At 37.7% G+C, this 13,932-nt stretch overlaps 1 protein-coding gene across 1 annotated transcript in view; it reads right to left on the reverse strand.

Moving 5' to 3' along the window:
• LOC134220553 (uncharacterized) overlaps nucleotides 1-13,932 on the reverse strand; it is a 286,010-nt gene that overhangs the window by 39,675 nt on the left and 232,403 nt on the right. Inside the window, exons 10-11 of the mRNA XM_062699640.1 lie at nucleotides 10,385-10,970; nucleotides 9,693-9,869 (exon numbers count right to left, since the gene is read on the reverse strand). Coding sequence (XP_062555624.1) covers nucleotides 9,693-9,869; nucleotides 10,385-10,970 — 763 coding nt within the window. The remainder of the gene's footprint in view (nucleotides 1-9,692; nucleotides 9,870-10,384; nucleotides 10,971-13,932) is intronic.

The following is a 13,932-nucleotide window of genomic DNA, read 5'->3' on the forward strand; positions in this document are numbered from 1 at the left end:
AAGGGTAAAAATGGTATAATTTTCGATCCCACAGTCCGATATGGCCAATTGTCAATAGGAAACAACGGGACAGGATTCTACGTCGAATGCAACTTGTTGTGAGCAAATCGGTTAAGGATGTGTGCCCGAAAAATGAGTGACATTTTTTACGCGATTTGTTCGTATGAATTTGTATTTTGGCCATAACTTTCGATCCCATAGTTCGATCTGGCCAATTTCAAATAGGAAACAATGGGACAGGATTCTGCGTCGAATGCAAATAGTTGCGAGCAAATCGGTTGAGGATGAGTGCCCGAAAAATGAGTGACATTTTTTACGCGATTTTTTTGTATGAATTTGTATTTTGGCCATTACTTTCGATCCCATAGTCCGATCTGGCCAATTTCAAATAGGAAACAATGGGACAGGATTCTGCGTCGAATGCAACTTGTTGCGAGCAAATCGGTTGAAGATAAGTGCCCGAAAAATGAGTGACATTTTTGACGCAATTTTTTCGTATGAATTTGTATTTTGGCCATAACTTCGGATCCCATAGTTCGATCTGGCCAATTTCAAATAGGAAACAATGGAACAGGATTCTGCGTTGAATGCAAATAGTTGCGAGCAAATCGGTTGAGGATGAGTGCCCGAAAAATGAGTGACATTTTTTACGCGATTTTTTTGTATGAATTTGTATTTTGGCCATTACTTTCGATCCCATAGTCCGATCTGGCCAATTTCAAATAGGAAACAATGGGACAGGATTCTGCGTCGAATGCAACTTGTTGCAAGCAAATCGGTTGAAGTTAGGTGCCCGAAAAATGAGTGACATTTTCCACGCGATTTTTTCGTATGAATTTGTATTTTGGCCATAACTTCGGATCCCATAGTCCGATCTGGCCAATTTCAAATAGGAAACAATGGGACAGGATTCTGCGTCGAATGCAACTTGTTGCGAGCAAATCGGTTGAGGATAAGTTCCCGAAAAATGAGTGACATTTTCTACGCGATTTTTTCGTATGAATTTGTATTTTGGCCATAACTTCGGATCCCATAGTCCGATCTGGCCAATTTCAAATAGGAAACAATGGGACAGGATTCTGCGTCGAATGCAACTTGTTGCGAGCAAATCGGTTGAGGGTAAGTGCCCGAAAAATGAGTGACATTTTTTGAGTAGTTTTGCGCACACACACACACACACACACACACACACACACACACACACACACACACACACACACACAGACATCACCTCAATTCGTCGAACTGAGTCGATTGGTATATAACACTATGGGTCTCCGGGCCTTCTATAAAAAGTTTGTTTTTGGAGCGATCATATAGCCTTTACCGTATACTTAGTATACGAGAAAGGCAAAACCGTGCAGATTAATTTTAAGTAAAAACATGTCTGCGCAATCCGATATCTGAACCACGCCGCAAAAATCGAAACTGCGTTTCAGAACAAATATACTGATCTTCACTAATATTCTTGTACAAACTAAAACAAAAACATAGTCAAACGAGGTTCAATTTCAAAACCAATTTTCATTCCTAAATTTAAGCGAAAACAAGAAAAAATTATAGCTATCAATATCCAAATCAGCTTTATTGAATTCACTTCATTCATGCTTATTCATGGGAATGGATGAGCGAAAACATAACTTTTATAAGAGACTGCATAAGACTTCATAAGATAGGACATGCATTTTAGATATTATTCATCATATCATCATATCACAGCTAAATCCTTAAAAAATAAATAAAATTGTAAGTGTGATATTGAGGAAAATTATGGGATATCATACTTTCATTGAACATAGTGCGTTGATGTAGAGTTTCATTCTTGGAAATCTAAGCAAAATTATTTTAATCACATTTCACAACATTTTATATATACCTAGGTATGGCGTGCCAAATAGGTACTAGAAAATCAAGATTGAATTGAGCATGAGCATGAGCATGATTGACCGCCCACGGTTGCTACTCCGTTATTGCCAGGTCAGCTGAAATTACACAGAGAACCAACAGATGATGTTTGGGACTAACATCTTCCTCAATGTGTAAAAACTGGTGACCCAAAATCAAGCAATACCAGCGCCGGCCGTGTCCGAATGCAGGTCAATTGGGGAATGGGTAGGAAAATGATGACGTGATACTCGCTTTGATGGAAGCCGACGAGTCATCTGCACTTCCACGAGAAATCACTGGGATGTTGGAAATATAGGGTAGGAAATGTAGCAGGGTTCGTTTTGGTAAACGGTTTGCCGTGTGTAACGTGTAGTTTGATGGAGTTTAAACAAAAACACAATTGAACGCGCACTAGTTAATCGATTTATTGACCGCACTTAGCAGAACAAAATATTTTGATGATCGCGCGATCGCTCTGCGTACTAATAGAAACACGATAGAACACGCACAAACTTTTTATTTGTTCATTAATTTAATTTTAATTACCCGCACAACGCAGAGCCAAATATATCAATGATCGCGCGATCGTTCTGCTTATTAGAGGAAACCCGATCGTACGCGCACTAATGTTTCATTTGCTAATTAATTTATTTACTCACACAAAACAGAACAAAATATTTCGAAGATCGCTTGATCGTTCTGTATTTGTTAATTAATTTACTCATTCGCACAACGCAGAACAAAACATTTAGGTGGCCTGCAATATTTTCAACATATAAATCGCGGTATGAAAACGTACACTCGATTTTTTGGCAGCATGGAAAAGTAGTAAGACGTCAGTATGTTCAGAACTATTATCCTACCGTACATTTGTCATTTCATGTTCTACTCTGTTATTTACAAAACAATTTGATATATACAAAAGTGAGAATTGTTGAAAGACTCTTAATAAAAATATCTAGCATTTCTATATAGAGAACAATTGATCTGATTTTTTCTTGTGTATTAGTTAATGTTTGGATTTGTAGAATTGCCTATGAAATTCACTACCGGTTTATATGAAAAAAAAAACAAGAATCTTTGTGTTCAGGCGCTGTAAAGAGTATTTTAATTAGTTATTAATTGAGCATTTCAACATTTCAAAGCGTTTTTCAGATTCCAGTGGAAAACCTTCTCGAAAATCTTGGAAGTCCGCCAAAATCTAATACATCTCGAGTGCAACCTTTCCGAAAATGTCTGCTTATTTACTAAAATTGATTTTCTGTGAAGATATTTGAAGCGATATATGAACATTATATTGAAAAATTAGGAAAATAGTAACATATTTGTTTGTAAGGTGATTATGCGTCCAAACATTTGATTTGTATACCATTATCTATAGCACACAACTGTTCTAAAAAGTATTAAATTTGCGTTTCTAAGCCCTAGCTAAATAATATGTGTTAGACCAATAAAACAAACACATATGGAATCAAAAATATTACAATATTACAATAGAAATTTATGAAATATACAATCTATAACTTGAAATGTATACCTTAATATCGAAATTTTTTATGTATTTAGAAGCAGTACTGAACTTATTTGAGCAAAACACTTATTTAGCTAGTCGACTCGTTCAAGCAGTGATTTACAACATTTACTTCCAATCGCTTTTTTTTAAACAGTTGACTAATTTGTTTAGGTTAGGTAATTTGTGAAGCCTTTGAATGCACCCAAATCTTAAAAACTTTTAGGTACCTATTATCATATTTTTACATTAAAAAAAACGTATTCTGATCAGGCTATTACACTTATATTGCTTTAGTTGATTGGAAGAAGCAATGACGGTCTGCCGTAAAGTGAAGTAGTTGATTCAATATCTGTAACTTCAAGTTAAACGAAGCAAAGATTGAAAAACGAATTACGAATAATGTTGTGAATTTCCGTCATCGTGACCAACCTATTCATTTCAGCTGCGTGACAATCTACAAAATTTGTTGGGTGAAACTTATGTTCCCAATATAATACGAGAAACGTTATGCACCATTTTGATCCACTTTGATGTGTTTAATCTCAATTTTTCCAAACTATGGGAGAATATTATGATTTTGAGCTTTGTTTGGTATGATCCTAGCAGAAATAAACTGTATGATAAAAGACGCTTTTGGTAAAATGGCTATTAAACAGTGTCATTAACATGCATGAGTAAATCATAGTAAAACAGACCGTCACAATCTATATTAGCACTACTGTATGTTCTACGGTTGGGCTTGCAAGCAAAGGCGTCAATACGAAGACGGCAAGTTCGATTCTCGATAACGGTCTAGGATTAAATTAGAGAAGGGAGTAAACACACACACATATACGACAAAGAATAAAATAGAGAACATGAATAAAAATAAAATGATACTTATGTGGATTATTTGCAGTTGCTGCTACGTTTTCGTTTTCAGCCACCGATAAACCTGGCAATGGTGGTGGGCGGATTGGAACTGTTACAGGATACTGCACCACTGCTGCTAACACGAACACCGAGTCCTCCGTTGAAAATGATTTCTTTATAGTTTCTGGTGGAATAGAGCTGGTTCTATTGTCGTTGTTCCCGCTACTGCTGTGTCTGGCGTTTGTCCTGCGAAGAAGGCTCACTTCTGGAGGGGTCATTGATTCTTGATGTCCAAAAGCAACCGCTCTGCCATATTTTTACAGCACGTAATTACCGTCGATCTAACGGTAAATGTTCTCATGTAATATTCTTTATCTATCACCTTATCTCATCTGGATCAGCAATTTGCGAAAACTTTAAAAAAATCACTTTTAATTGAAAAAGATAAAATTTTAAGATATTTGACGGAACGTGAGATTTTTACGTCCGTCCTCAATCATCGCATACTGTGATCTCTCAAACTAGAAAATCAAGATTGAATTAATAAAAAAGTCCCCATAATATGAGATAGGAATATCATCACATAAGAGATAGCTCACATTGCTTCGTGTAATGCCGTTAAAAACGGTGATGATCAAAAATAAATTCGTTTATGAATCATACGTAAATGTGACAGCTTCATTCACAATAAGTTTGAAGCAATAGGTTGATCCGATGTTTCGATGGAGTAATTTCCGAATACAACTAACTTTGATTCAACCAACTGTTGACTGTTATTGTCTTTCCTCAATATTCCTATTTTCTCGATAAAATTTTCTGTGATTGTAAAATTACATATTGGTTTTCGCTTATTACTAAGGGCATATATTAATATGAGTACATAATTTCAATTGGGATCGCATAAGGGGAAGGGAAAATTAATATATTTTATATTCTTTCTCGTTTCAGAGAGCGAACAATGGCGCTTAAACCTAGGCTAATTACCCGAGCAGCACAAGTCAGACTAAAATGGTTGTTGCAACTTGATAGTGACCAAATCTAGTCGCATATCCGTTGCAGTAATCTATGTGGGACATGTGTGCTACTTGGGTAGCCAGGGCAAGTTTAATAGCTTCGCCCCATCCCAGGACAATTAACAATGGAGTGACAAAAATTTCTTAGCATGGTCACTCCCAACGTCTGTTTAAACGCATTATATCATTTGCTTATGATGATATTCCTAAACTATTTTCCCGACCAACCATCCAACTCCTTGACATCTATGAGGGCGTCGGTGAGTCGCTGGCCTCTCGTTAAGTAGATGTCATATCATCATTTCCTTCCCTTCCTTAGTAACAGAGAAGATGGGCGTGGCCGGCAATGGTAGCTTTCATGCTTTATCATTTTTGACCCCCAATTGGGTTGCTATTAAATCCCAAATAGTAATCCATAAGCAGTTGAGGTAAGAAAGTTAAAGAAAATACTTGACAGCTATCAGTATGCAATCTACGAAATACTCTGTTACAACGCAACGCAAAGCAACGCAACCTCATGTTCTGGGATCTGTAATTCTGTTGGACTAATTATGTAACTGTAATAGGATCCAGTTTGGCAGTTACAAAGGATCCAGTTTGCTTTCGATTTTTTTTTTTCTGTAAGTGATCGTGTTTTATAGTGCTATGTATTTCATTTTTGTGAAAAGGTGAAAGTGCTAGTGGGTAATGAAATTTTTATCAAACAATTCGCTGCTATACGTCCTGGCCCGGATGTTTTCTAAAAGATAATTTTGAGTAAAACAACATATTCGAATCAATTCGTTTTTCATTCAACACGTCCACACAATATTTGTGATTGATGTACTGTAAAGTTAGTAAAAAAAATACGAGAAAGGCAAAAGTGTTACTGTAAGTGACAGATGTTTGGATGAGATATTATGTGTTCATGGTGGATACACGAATAAGTTGTTGAATGGAAATTCTATTAGATGCATTTGAAATTGACGATAGATTTATTTTGTATGACGTTGTCATAGTTAGTTTCACGTAGAATGTCAAATATTTACTACAGCTTTGAAACACAGTTTCGTCAATGAAAAAAATAGAAGGCGGTTTTCGTCATAATATCTGCAGGCGGTGTTCGTCATAATTTGGAAAAGGCGGTTTTCGTCACCATTGAAAGAAGGCGGATTTCGTCATTAAAAAAATAGAAGGCGGTGCTCGTCACAATTCGATGAAAGCGGTTTTCGCCATAAACAGAGAAGGCGGTGCTCGTCGTAATTTAGATAAGGCGGATTTCGTCAATCAAAAAATTAGAAGGCGGTTCTCGTCATAACATCTGAAGGCGGTGTTCGTCATAATCTGGAAAAGGCGGTTTTCGTCACCATTGAAAGAAGGCGGATTTCGTCATTAAAAAAATAGAAGGCGGTTTTCGTCATAATATCTGAAGGCGGTGTTCGTCATAATTTGGAAAAGGCGGTTTTCGTCACCATTGAAAGAAGGCGGATTTCGTCATTAAAAAAATAGAAGGCGGTGCTCGTCACAATTCGATGAAGGCGGCTTTCGCCATAAACAGAGAAGGCGGTGCTCGTCGAAATTTAGATAAGGCGGATTTCGTCAATCAAAAAATAGAAGGCGGTTCTCGTCATAACATCTGGAGGCGGTGTTTGTCATAATTTGGAAAAGGCGGTTTTCGTTATTAAAACAAAATAGATGGCGGATCAGATAAGGAGGTATTTGTTATAGTCAGACATGGTAGGTCTTTGCATTATTGCAACACGGCGATGTTAAAAAAAAAAGAGTTTGACGATACTGTGGAAGCGAATTTCGTCATACACTGATGGATGGCGGTTCTAGTCTTTTGATAGAAAAGAAACATTTTTTATCACTAATGAAGCTTTTTGTTCTTTAAAAAAAATACTGAAATTGTAAAGTATTCGAGTTTAGCAAGGAATGTATGGAAGCGCAATCTTGAATATTATTCTGAATCTGAGAAAATACAGGGGCATCATGAGAAACACTCAAAATTGCTTCGTTTTGGTGCCTCACGTCTCTAGGGGCATTTCAAGCCGTATCGTAGACTTATCTATGAACGTCATTTGTTTCGTCAGATAGTAGAGTAAATAGTAGAGATTTGTTGCTAAATGAAGATGAAATCTTCAGTACAAGTTTGAAAAGAAGCGATCGAAAAATGCAGGAATTTATGAAACAAATTTCACATGTTTTCGTTCAGAATGCCAATCAGAGCATGGGAAACGTGATTGGATTGATATAAACAATAATTTTGTTATCAAAATAGGATTTACTATTATGGACTAGGTTTAGCTGGGGAACAGCAGCTTTTACATCGTATAATTCCAGTATGCACGTGCAAAACGTAGGCATGTAAGGGGTTCATAGTCATCCAGTTAGATCGGCGTCAGTCCTGAAATGTGAAAGTGTTTTCCATTGTGCCAACAAAAAAAATGTTGGAAGAATTTATACGAACTTGGTTGACCTTATGGAATAAAAATATAAATGTATGCTGATGAAGCGTTTGTTTAATTCTTTTTACTTAAATGTCATTGAATTGATTAAAAGATCGTATACAATTGAAAGATCTAAATCTAAATCTAAAGATCTGATCTGTTTTGGTGTTCAACTTAATATTAAAATTAAAAAAATAAATAAATAAAGAAGAAGAAATCTGATCCGTTTTTATCATCACTAAGTCATGAATGAGGAGGAAACGAGAGTTTTGATTATGAAGGAGTCTAGCTATGAAAGTGTCAATAAATATATTGCGTTGCCTAGTAGTGACAAGTGATTGTGTATCCAGATTTACCCAGTCTTCGGTATTACAGTGTCAAACTCAAATAATTTTGTTTTGATGTTCCTGATGTCGGAAGTAGGTAAGTTCGGAAGTAAAACTTCGGAAGTCGGAATACAATTTAGTGCTGGCCAGAGCTGGCATTTCCTCACACACTGTGCACAATGAGGAGATTTTAATACACACCACATAGAGTGACGCTGATACTCATTGTGTAACAAAGCCGACACGGTGAGTGAGGACGAAGGCGAAGAGTGAGAAAATCATTCCGGTGAGAGTTGGGCCAACACAAAGTTGTGCCACTTAGTGCAATATTTTTGGAAACGATATCGTTTTCTATAAAGCTTCCAGATTTTTTTTGGAACACAAACATATTTCGCTTTGAAAAATTAGTTAACTACGTCTCAGTTAGAAAGGGCGTTTTAATAAAGTATGGTGCTCCATGCTAAAATTGACGAATAAGGATTGAAACAAAAAGAATAAGAAGAAACCAAAAGATGGTATTTGAAAGGAATGGCACGGGAAAGCAAACGGTGGAATTTTTAAAACGCTTCTCGAAAGTTCTAGAAGCAATTTAGATAAAAGCGTTTAGCAGTACGGGGAATTTCACCGAGTCATTTTCTTTTTCAAATATCTTACGGCTTCTTCTTCTTCATGCAACCTTATTCGCTTAGAGACAGAAGGGAAATTTAAACTGATTATTTTTAGCTTGGCGTGAATCATAAATCTTTTCTTAAACTATTTTACACAAAACTGTGCAAAATAGACAGTGTTTTGCTATGAAATTGTATGAACACTTTCATACGGTCGTGAACATTATTTTGAAGGTTGTAGACGAAATAACTTCATTTAAGGTGTCGTTCAAATAATAAAGGTGGATCAGTATTTCGACGACAAACACACAAAACCCATTGGCAGGGAAGTTTTCTGTTTCCTGTTTTTGTTCCGAATTTATAACTTTTATATTTACCAAGATTACCAAGATTGTATTTAGAAATCGTCTTGTCAGTAACTTATTTTTAACCAGGTGGGGCGGAATAATGTTGGTAGTACAAGGCTTCTAAATAGTTTTGCCCACAGACATCCCAAAAGCCAGCAAAAACAAAAATATCTTATTACGCATAAATAGTATCAACAACTACGTTTAAATTTCTTTGACAATGTTTATTCTCATTAGGGGTATTCACTAAACGGCGTAGGTTGCTGCGTATCTGTTTATAGAAATGTTTCATGGGCGATTTGAAATATGTCCCTTATGATTGTGCGTGAAACATTTCTATAATCAGATACGCAGCAACCTACGCCGTTTAGTGAATACCCCTATTCTGTTTGATTCACCGTTTTGTCAAAACTCATTGAGGAACACGGTGTGTATGTTAGAGTAGGAGCTTATTGCTTAGTAAAAAACTATTAATAATATGATGCACCGGTTCTTCTTCGTTATGATACTTAAGAAAAGTGACGATAACTAAAAAATACAAAATCAAGCAACGAGTAGGTATTATTCGAATTTATCTATTAAGCTGTTCCAGTGACAATATGTGAATCCATGTGACAAATGTAATAAACACTCCAAGGGTTGCTACATCACGTCTATTCGGACCAAAGTAGGTTCATGAGGTTGATTATTTTGAACTCTGCAACCGACTCTACGTACCTTGGAAGCATCCTGTTAAGCAATTGTTCAGTCTTTTTGCGTTCCATATCGAGCTGCTCGGTTCGCTCCCGGATCAGCTCCTCCAGGTTGTTGGAATACTTCTCCAACATTTGAAACATGGTGTCCACGAAGTTCACCTTCCGGCCGTGATTTAATTGCTTAAATCGTTCACAGATCCTGATATTGGGAAGGAAAATAACGAGATGTGTTATGTGGTGAAGAACTTGATTATCAAAATATAACATTAAAAAGATAATATGTAATATTAACTATCACAACAAAATGTGAGTGAGTGAGGTAATTTACGAATGAAATAAATCGTAAATACAAAGAAAACATTGAAGTTATACTGAGTGTTTAATAGAGTTGCAGGAAAAATAGGAATACTTTGTCTATACGTAGAAATGGGCATAATGGTTTTGGTATTCGAAATGTGTTCTGAAATTACAGAAACAGTTTAGAATAATTGAATCGTTCGTTTGAAAAACTACATAAGTGACTTTAGAAAAAAAGCATTAAAAATTGCTAATACATGAAACCAAATCTTGTGATTTCTTATTAGGTGCAATAAACGCTTGAAAAGTTAAAAGTGGATGTTCTAAAATTTTAAATACATGCAGTTTCACAATCAAACGGTTCAATTCGGAATAATATCGCAGAGGTAAATATGTATGCTAATCATTATATCGTACATCACGAAATCAGGTCTCATTTCGGGGCTTTCGGCCCAGCACTGCCGCATGATGTTGATTGCTTCCGGTGGGGCCGCTCCCTTCGACACGGACGGACGTATGAGTGGGGGTGGTTTTTTGATTTTTGCTATGATTTCTTCCGGCGACAGAGACAGCATGCAGTACGGTTCTCCCCGAACGACCACTTCCTGCATGATGATTCCGAATGCGTATACATCGGCGGACTGTGTGCCTCCCCTGGGATAACCCTTGGTGGCCCGGAGGGCTTCCGGTGCCGTCCAGAGCAGATCCTTGGCACTTTTCGACACGGGGGTAATACCTTGCGCTTCGTAAAAGTTCAACATGCCGTAATCGGTGATTTTGAGTACCCACCGGGCGTCCACCACGCAGTTACGTGAAGATAGCGTTCCGTGGACTCGGATCGGTGAACCATGAAGGTAACGCATTCCTCGTACCAGATCCGTCAACAAACTCAACCGAAAAGACCAATCGAGCTTTATGTCATCCATGATGAGCACATCCTGCAGCGAACCACGCGAACAGTGTTCGAACACCAATGCCGTTCGGGTGGGTTCATTCAGCCATCCTGAAATTTAATGGAAAGCAATAAAGCGTAAGTTGAAATAAATTTTTAATGATGCTGGCGTGGGGCAATGGAAACAATTTAATTTAATAATCATCGATCACCCCGGGCTCGCTGGTTACGTGAATTTATGATAGGGGGTCGCAAGGCAAAGTTCGAAGGGCGAACGGTCGAAAGCACAAAGACCTCGTAGTTGAATTGAACAGCAATTTTTTTTTTCAAAGGAGGTGTACGTTCGAAAGATTAATAAATTTATATTGATTCCACTGTAAGCCAATTAAGTTTTAATTATTCAATTAATTTTCCAAACACTCACATTTATTTAGTAGGGTTTTGGTCACCGTGAATTTTTATATCTTTGGGTTGTTGATTTTTTTCGGTGAAAAACGACACACACAATTCCCGTTTTTTAATAACGTTTCGGCTTACTCCATTCAGCCATCATCAGATATTGAAAAACAATTTTCAATATCTGATGATGGCTGAATGGAGTAAGCCGAAACGTTATTAAAAAACGGGAATTGTGTGTGTCGTTTTTCACCGAAAAAAATCAACAACCCAAAGATATATATACTCGCATTTATGCTTTTGATTTATTTTATTCAGTTTTTTTATCATTATTTATTAGTATTTAGTAGAAAAAGTCGTACGGCTGAGTTGCCGAATAATATGGAGTTTCGAACAAAAAGAAAAGGCTTTCGAACTCACTGGATTTGAAGTCATTCGGTATGGTATGGCCCACCTTTAAAGGTATGGCCCACCTTTAAAGCAAGCGCCAGTAGAACACCAAATAGGGAGTGAGTGCTAGTAATGGACCCCGTGCGTATAATGGACCCCCTAAACAAAAACCAAAAGTTAACGCTGGAATCAACGATTTCCTACAAACTTCCATTGGATAAAGTTGCTTCACTTATCAGGGTAGTAGTTCCATACAATTGTTTTACACTGGGAGACTAAAATTCAGTTATATTAACTAATTTATGAATGTAGACGCGCTAGAGGGTCCATTACTAGCACAGAAGGGGGGGTCCATAATAGGCAACAGGAACATGTGGAAATGGAACATGTAAATCAAATGGGGGGACCATAATACGTATGTAAACAAACTCGATGTTGCGTATTATGGACCCGGGGGTGGCCATAATAGGCAACCTGGCTACATAATTTTAAAATACATATTTTAGTAGTAAAAATGAATGTTTTACCATGTTTTATGTACGAAACGCGATGCTGATACCTGTTGCTTGTCATATAGTGCTGCAGAATGGCAATTTGTCATGAGTCTTACTCTAGCGAAGCGATTGAATTAAGTTTCTGTTGTTAAAGGGTCCATTACTAGCACTCACTCCCTACACTAACCCCACATATATGGCTCACTTTGTAACAATAATTAGTCACTCCAATTTGCGTGTTGGTTAAATGGAAATGACTCATATTAGTGTGTGACCCATGATTGTCGGGTCAGTGTACTTCAATTGAGATCATCTTATACCTATTTTTCAAAAATATTCGAGGAGTATAAATATAAAAAACCCCACCACATCCTAGGCAAGCCCCACAACTCGCAGATGGCCTGGGGAGGGATCGTCAAGCCCTTGGACATAGTCCCTGCTGCCCACAAATTATTTTATATTAGGGGGAGATCCCCCAGTGACGGACACATAAGCCATACAATGAAAATCTAACTAACTATACGGATTATAATGATATGGAAATGCTAATATCATCTTCCAAACTTGGACGTACATGTTCATGATAGAATTAGAGGCGAAAGTATAGAATTGATAGTTCCGTTAGGATACGGCAGGCATGAAGAATGTTTGTATAGAAGTCGTTTTGAAAGCGAGCGGAGGGCAATATTTGTGATGGCATATATCACACGACCTTCCTTCTGCCAAGCTCCCGTATGAAGGGGGAGGGAAGAATACGGATTATGTTAACTGTTATACCATATACATAAAGTATGATCATTGGTGATTCATACAAACTATATATGAGCATTTGAACACGTTTTGCGACGATGTATTTTAATAATGAATTTTGGTGGAAATTTTCACCTTTCAGAAAAGCGTACCCTAGTACCGGACACTATCAGTGTAGAAAACCTGGTTGCAACAGTGGAAGCCTGTGAGATTGGGGATTTCATGTACTACGCTTCATTGAGGTACGAGCTGGTAGAAAGACAACCGACGACGTTAAAACTGGACTGGGCGAAGTACACTCGTAGCAATCCGTCGCCCAACCTTCTGGATTTTAGCTTATGGGTACGCTCCGTGGCTGAGGACGCCAGCGTCGTATCGTTTTCTGCAGGAAAATATGTTCGCCCTATAGCTTCAAAAAGGGATAGCTTCCTGAACCTTCATTCAGAAGAGAATAATCTATTGTCAAGGAGATCGTCGAACACCGCTACATACAACAAAATGACTCCAAAGGATCTTGGCAAAGAGTGCGTGGAATGCAAAGAACATTGTTCGACTTTATCGCAGTGCAAACGGTTCAAGGAGCTTGGCTACGATTCAAGATAAGCGGTAGTGCGAGAGTTCAGAATATGTAGAATGTGCATACGGAGGCATAACGGCCCATGCAAACAGAAAAGCGTATGCGGTACCAACGGATGCACTTACCAACACCATCCACTTCTTGACGATGAAGGAAGGCAATCATCAACTAGGTTCTCTGGGCCTGCGACGTCCCCGTACGTTCATGGGAATCAATGTACCAACACCAGCTGTAATGTACATCAAGGGCAGTCTGAAACCCTCTTTAGATTCGTGCCGGTTCTCCCCTTTGCCTTCATCGATGACGGCTTCAAACTAACACTAATGGAACAAAGCTTGGCGGACGAATTAGGGATTCAACGTCCTACAAGCTTGTTTTGTCTGCGATGGACTGGCATCTACAGAACAGAAAACCGTTCTCAAAGGGTCAACTTTCAGATTTCTAGCGTTATAAATCCCAGCAAAAA

This window comes from Armigeres subalbatus, chromosome 3 (assembly GCF_024139115.2).
Source record: "Armigeres subalbatus isolate Guangzhou_Male chromosome 3, GZ_Asu_2, whole genome shotgun sequence".
Classification (NCBI taxonomy): domain Eukaryota; kingdom Metazoa; phylum Arthropoda; class Insecta; order Diptera; family Culicidae; genus Armigeres; species Armigeres subalbatus.